Here is a 7,154-nt window from a genome sequence, read left to right on the forward strand (position 1 = left end):
GGATGGGGAGGGAAGAAAACCAGTGGGAATTAGGGATGCTTTCCATAAAATAATTGTGAAGTCAGTCACATGCCGCTGCTTGCCCTGTGCCTATTTGGTGTCACTTGTGGCAGGGTAGAGAATTTAGCTGAGAAAACTTTGAAGGCGAAGTAGGAGCCATATCTCCTGCTCCTGCTATTCTGGGGCCTCAAACCACAAATATCTGGTATTTTTACAATTTTAAATTATTAAAATATTGTGCCGTTCAACTGGTGCTTAGGGTTACAAGTTTCTGGATGTGAGCATGACTGAGAAATCCTAAATGGAACCTAAAGTTCCTGCAGTCACTGGTGGAGCAGAAAGAGACAACCTCTGGCCAGGCAGGGCTTGGGATGTAGGTAAAACAACTTCACTGAGATGTCTGGAGCACAGGAGCCATTTCCAAAGCTCTCTGGGAGCTTTCAGGTCTATCGCAGAACTTTTTAGGTTGGAAAAACCCTCTGAGATCACTGAGTCCAGCCGTTCCCCCAGCACTGCCAGCCAATGTCCCCAAGTGCCACATCCACATGGGCTTTTAAATCCCTGTGGGGATGGGGACTCCACAGGGCAGTCTGCTCCAGCGCTTGGCACCGCTTGGTGAACAAAATTATCCTGATGTTCAGCCTAAACAACCCGAGGCCATTTCTCCATCCCTCTCTGGGGCTGGGGGCAGTGCCCAGGTTGCTTCCCTCTCCCTCCCCACTTTCTCAGCTGTTTTCTCCGCCGTGAGGCACGGAGTGCGTTTAAATGCAGCTTTAACAAGCCTCTCCACGATCAGAAAATCCGGAACGAGCCTCCACCCGGGCCGTCGTTCCAGGGAAGAGCCAAACTCTGTGTCTTCCCGGGCGCGTAGCCTGGCCGGGTGGGGAGCGGCGCTCAGGGCCGGCTCAGCGCTGCCATTCCTCGGGGCCCGTGAGAGGGATTCCCGGCGCTCCATCCCTCACTCCTGGCAGCATTCCGGGCTGCAGGAGGCCGGCTGTGCCGGGCTTGAGCCGTGCTTTGCCGTTCGCAGGGCGCGGCGGCCGACGACGGACGGCTGAAGCGCGGCGACCAGATCGTGGCGGTCAACGGCGAGGCCCTGGAAGGCGTCACCCACGAGCAGGCCGTGGCCATCCTGAAGCGCCAGAGAGGCACCGTGACCCTGACGGTGCTGTCCTGAGACAAACAACAACCAAAAAAGTCCCTTTTTAGGCCGTCCCCAGAGCTGTCAAACACTGCCCGGCATTCCTGGCAGCCATGGATCAGCATTCCCGCCGCTGCCAGGCGGGGCTGTGCGCATCTCCAGCTTCGTTCAGCCTCCCTCACGTCTTTTCCGGCCTTTCTCCCCGCGACTTCTGGTGGCTTCGGAGGTTTCTCCGGACAAGTTTAATTAAGGAACTTCAAAGGACAGGACTGGTTCTGCTTTATTTTTGTCCCCGCTGGTCTGAACCCCGGTTGCAGCTGCTGAACCTGGAATCGGCTCACACACAGAAGAGAATTCAGATCATCAACTGATCTCATCTGAGGAGCAGAAATGAATGCCAAGCGACTTGTCATCTCACTCGTGATTTACTTATGCTAATTGTTCTTTCAAGTATGCCAGAAAACATTAGCAATGTAATTAAATTACCACTGTTCCAAATGATGAAATATCAAATTCTCCTCTGGGAAATTATTTGTGCTCGGCGCAGTAAGTCTGATAGTCAAATGTGAACTTCTCATGTTTATCTCTTTGGGTAGGTCTGTGGAAGTTAGTCAGAGGTAATTACTGTGATGTGTCAATTTGCAGCCTTCAGCATGAAAAATAAACGAGGGGAGAGGGAAATTTATTTTTTTAGGCTTTTAAAAATGTTTGAGCCTTTTCAGATATTTAGGCAGCATGAACAACAACAGCGTAGCTCATTCTATTCTAATTCCATTTTTTAAGAAGAAATGTGCTGATATATGCTAGGCATGTCGCATACAAAGGCAGTTGTTGTCGTGCCAAGCTGCAGCATAATTGTTCATCCTGAAACTTTAATGAAGACAAAAAGTTTGCTTTGGGAATGTGGTCCTGTCATTCTAGGGATGACGGTGAGCAGTCCCGCCGGCTCGGTGGAGTTCATCCCAGCCACCAAACTGATGGACATTTCCAAGAGTGTCCCCAGGATCAGGGAGTGCAGGAAGAGGCTTTCATGGATCGTGGAGGATGCTCCTCTCTTGTGGCTGCCGGAGTCCCTTTTGGGTAACACCAGGCAGTGCTGGGATGATCTCCCACAGCCAGGTGCAGCATTTTGGGATGAGGTTCCTCAACCCCCTCCAGCTCAGCTGAACCCCTCAGCCATTTTTTTGGGGGTCTGAAGCCCACTAGGGGCCTTCCCAAGGCTGGTCCCACTCTGGGCCAGTCCCACTGTGGAGGTTCAGCCAAAAGTTCCCAACTTCATTCCACGTCCCGGCCATCAAGCAGTGATTATATGAGCGTGGCCTTGGTGATTTAGCAGATGAATTTGGCAGGCAGATTCCTGGCAATGTAAGGCATTGGGGGTTAATCTTCCCATCCAGAGGAGCAGGAGGGGTTTGGAGGAAGCAGCCCAGTCTGATTGGACTATTTGGCATCATTTATAATGGTGATCTAGCTGGGAGGAATTAAAGGTGAGGGGAGGGGTCAGAATTGGCTGCTCATTTGGTGTGAAAAATCCCAGGAATTAAATGGAAAGAAGGCTGAAAATCTGCAATACAATAACTGAGCAGTGCAGGGGGATGTTAAGGGTACAGTTGCTCTGTGTAATTTAGTGGAATTTTCCCCATTTTACATACAGGAACCAGTCCTGAAGCGAGGTGGACTACACTGAGGCAGGAATGCTGCGATCAGTTCTCATGGAAAAGGGTTTTTCCTTATTTCCTTGGAAAGTTTTCCATAACTTTAGGTAATCACAAAGTGCATTTAGCCTGCTGGAACCATTGGTGGGTATTCCCTTAATAGTGCCTGGAAGAGACTTCTCGTTTTCAGTGGATTCCCTGTTTGATTTGCCAAGTGAGGTGTGAGTGGAATCCTGATCGCAGACGCACAGGAATATCTCCAGATGTAGAAAACTGGAGAATTCTTAACAAGCTGCTTTGGTTGCACAAGTATCCGAGGCATGCAAGGAGTTCAAGGTGAGGTGTGAGGAGGTACCCTCAGCAGCAGTGTGTGGAATTTTATCAACCAAAGGGAACCATTCCTCTGTCCTGTGTTTTTATAGCCATTGCATTCCGACCCTGAGACATTGCCACATTTAATCAATGAACTTGTACACGGCTATTTATTAGCCCGTGATGCACATGCAGTTCATAGACATAAATAATAGAATTTATGGGCTGAGACATTTTGCACTTCTCGTTGCTCAGAAGGAGAGAGAACATTTTCTGCTTCTTGTAATTTGCACTTTGTGTGTTCGAATATATTACTGCCAAAAAGAAAAAAATTATATTGCAACTAATTGATAAACCAGTGACCACGCTCCACGTGCAGGACCAAGGCAGAGAATTCAATTTGCATCACGCTTGTCTGGGTGGAGGTGTTCTGGTTTGTTTAAAACTTTATTTCTGCGCAAGGGAAAAAGCAATTAAACCTCCTGATTGTATGTTTACGTAGATCAGTAAAACGAGACGTTTTATGACTTCAAAGGTTCTAAATAAAGCTCGGTTGCGTAAGTAGTTGTGCATTTGTTTTATTCTGTATTTTAATTTAAGTCAGCATTAAAAGCTATTGCAGGAGATGTTGCCCTGATATCCAGTTTAAACCTCCTCTGGCAAAACTTTCCCTCTTTTTCCTCTTGTCCTAAGGGTTCTCCTGCCTTACTTTGAGGGCTCAGGCATCAGAGCCTTTGCTTTAAAAGGGCCATGTGCTGTTCACAGTCCTTCCATCAGCTTCCTCCCCTGGAGAGACCTGGAATAACCTGCTGTTGGCAGTGACAGCATCAAGGACATTTCTGACAGCACCAAGAGCCATCTCAGGGCTGTTGGCATTTCTTGGCCAACTCATAACCAGGTTATGATGTGGTGGTGTTGAGTGGGGCTGGCGGGGCCAGCAGGTCAGCCTGGAGGGATGAGCGACTCCACCTCATTATCCTGCTGATAAGGAATCATTGTAATGCCCCTAAATCCCCTGTAATTAATCCCATGGCAATTACCACCCTGGAAGTGTGACATCCGTACAGCCTGTGGAGGTAATGTGATTATGCCAGGATGGAACAGTTAATGTCCCTCTGCCTGAATGCACTGGAGTGAATTAATTTAATGTCACACATGGATAAAACATCAGTTTTTACAGTTGTGCTGAGAGCTGATGCATAATTTCATTGTCATCTTTCTCCACAGGTTCACACGTCTACATCCGGAATTTGGGCGGATTGATGTCCTGGTTAAACACTGCCATGGTCATTGTTACCCCTCTTTGTAGGGTTTGTTCCCCAAAATGCACATTCTTGGGATAGCTGCACCTTCTAGGATAGCAGCAGATCAGGGAGATGGGTGTTCTGCAGCATCCCGAATGGAAAAGGAACAAGAGTCACCCTGACTTTGCTTTCAGCCTTTTCCACGTGGGCTCCGAGGGCTCTGCTGCCTTCCCAAGTCTGGGGGGGGCGAAGCAGAGTTCACTCCCAATTCCTGCACAAAAAGGGAAAAGATGTAGTAGTAGCATAAACTCTTTATTCCCTCTTTCTTTAGGATCACAGAATCCCAGGATGGTTTGGGTTGGGACAGACCTTAAAGCTCATCCCATTCCACCCCCTGCCACAGACAGGGACACCCTCCACCACTGCAGGTTGCTCCAAGCCTGATCCAACCTAAGAGATTCCTAAACACTTAAAAGAGCTCCTAAGGAATGTTGTGTTTTCCAGGGCAGATGTGTCCAAGGTTTATTTATAGTCCCATTTTGAGAAGGATGAGAAAACCGGGGTAAAGATTCCTGGTTCTGGGTCTGCAAGGTAAGCACTGTACCAGGGTCTTGGCACATCCTCATGGATCGACTCCAGAGACCAGGCAGGGAAAGCTGCCCAGGCCCCAGCACGGCTCTGAGCGTTGTGCTCTGGATGCTTTTTCTGCTGAAACGGCACTAGATGGAGCAGTTGACAAAATATTGCATTTCTGCAGCCTTGAGCCCAGGGCTGGAGGCCCAGCCAGAGGAGGAGCTGCCCCCAGGGATGCCCTGAGGATGCTCCAGCTTCTCAGCCCAGCCCAGGAAAGACAAACTCCCAAACTGTGAGCTGGCTCATTCCCTGTGAACAGGGGGATGCTGCAAAGAGGACACAGCTGGGTACCATGACGGGAGGTTTCTAGGAAAGGAAATCATGGCCTGTCTCACTCCTGCCGATTACTGCCTTCCATCCAGGCAAAAACAGGGCAAATTGGCCCTTCCACACCGAGCTGTGGGGACAGAAGAGGGGCCAGCTTGGCCCCGCAGACTCCAAAACAGAGGAGCAGCCCCTGTGCCCTGCAGCAAATAAATCTGCCTTTGCTGCTGAGACTTTTGTTTCTTCTGAGAAGGTTAAATTCTGCTGAGAGTTGCTGCACTGACACTGTCCAAGCTGCTGATGGGGCGGGTTCTGCTGAGAATCATCTCAAGAGGAGATGCTTGTCCTTGGATGGATCCTGGAATGGTTTGGGCTGGAAGGGACACTAAAGGCCATCCAGTTCCATCCCCCTTGCCATGGCAGGGACACCTTCCACTATCCCAGGTTGTTCCAGCCTGGCCTTGGGCACTTCAGGGATCCAGGGGCAGCCACAGCTTCTCTGGGAATTCTATTCCAGGGCCTCCCCACCCTCACAGGGAATTTATCCCTGATCTCTAATCCATCCCTGCCCTCTGGCAGTGGGATCCATTCCCTGTGTCCTGTCCCTCCATGCCTTGTCCCCAGTCCCTCTCCAGCTCTCCTGGAGCCCCTTTAGGCCCTGGAAGGGGCTCGGAGCTCTCCCTGGAGCCTTCTCTTCTCCATTCCCAGTTCTCTCATCCTGTCAAAGCTGAGCTAAGTGGTTTTGCCTGACCACTGAGGTGCTCCAGATGAGACCCTCAGAGCCCCCTCTCCTCTCCTTGCAGCAAAAGAAAGGAACACGCTGGAAATGCCCATAAGGAGAGTGGAAAAATCATATTCAGCCGAGCTCCTCGTCATTCTTTCCCTTCATAGCTGATGAGCTGCTGGATGCTGAGCCTGTAAAGATCATTAGATTAATTCCTTCCCTTGCTGTGACTTAATTGTCTCCATTTGTCCTGCGCAGTGCTCGCACTGGGGGTGTGTTTCTCCTTGCCTATATTTAGTTTGATCTCTACAGTGATATTGGAATATATAAATTAAGGCCGCCTCTGGCTCTTTGTGGCACTGAGATCCCACAGATGATTTTTTTTTTTTTTTTTTTTTTTTGGTGCAATCTGGTACTTTGACAGCAGGAATTTTGGGCACTGGGAGATTCCAGGGGCAGCATCAACCCATCTGTGCTCCCTCAGGGTCCACGTGAGCAGAGGAGCTGCTCCAGGGAATCATCCTGTGGGAGCTGCTCCTCCCTGGGGAGATGGTTTGAGGGGCAAAGAGGAAATGTGAGGCACGGGGATGAAAATAAACATCCTGGGGATGCAGTTTACCAGCCTGGGCTGCAGGGATGGGAACGGGAGGGAAAGGGGGATTGGAGGGGGCAGGGGAGGGCAGCAAACTCTGTGGTGCCTCCCTGCAGAGCTGCAGCACGCCCCAGAAACAACTTCCCTGTCCCCAAATTGAGGAGGAGGAGGCAGGCACTTCCCAAAGCCACCCTGATGCTTAGCAGAAAATCTCCCACATTTATTCTGCTGAAGGCAGAACTTTCACCTTCCTCGGGGAAGCAGCAGGATAATTCCTCTCTGCAAGTGTGGATCCCGAGCTGTCAGGGGAAAAAAAGACTCAGTGAAAACTGTCTGAAAATAGTGTTGTGGCTCTTTTTGTTTGCAGCTGGGCCTGGAAGAGAGGCCCTTGCTGGCTTTTGTACACAAACTGGGGGAATTCCTGCAAAAAAAAAAAAAAAAAAATCCCACCTTGCCATATCTGTGCAGGGATCCCCCTGGGGATGGGGGGAAGTCACTGGTCTGAAGAAAAACCTCAAAAATTGCTGGTTTGGTGCTGTGCAGGTGTGGGAAATCACCCCAGAAAAGCCACAGCCATGGGGACAGGAAC

At 49.9% G+C, this 7,154-nt stretch overlaps 1 protein-coding gene across 3 annotated transcripts in view; it reads left to right on the forward strand.

The window, feature by feature from the left end:
- Positions 1 to 3,666, forward strand: part of PATJ (PATJ crumbs cell polarity complex component) — a 139,959-nt gene extending 136,293 nt beyond the window's left edge. For all 3 annotated transcript variants that reach the window (XM_066192938.1, XM_066192940.1, XM_066192939.1), the window contains one exon: positions 1,031 to 3,666. In XM_066192938.1, the coding sequence (XP_066049035.1) occupies positions 1,031 to 1,177 (147 nt within the window). In that variant the 3' untranslated portion in view covers positions 1,178 to 3,666. The remainder of the gene's footprint in view (positions 1 to 1,030) is intronic.
- The last annotated feature ends 3,488 nt before the right edge of the window (positions 3,667 to 7,154 follow it).

This window comes from Chamaea fasciata, unplaced genomic scaffold (genome assembly GCF_029207755.1).
Source record: "Chamaea fasciata isolate MVZ Bird 193981 ecotype frontalis unplaced genomic scaffold, bChaFas1.0.hap1 SCAF_10, whole genome shotgun sequence".
Taxonomy (NCBI): Eukaryota; Metazoa; Chordata; class Aves; order Passeriformes; family Sylviidae; genus Chamaea; species Chamaea fasciata.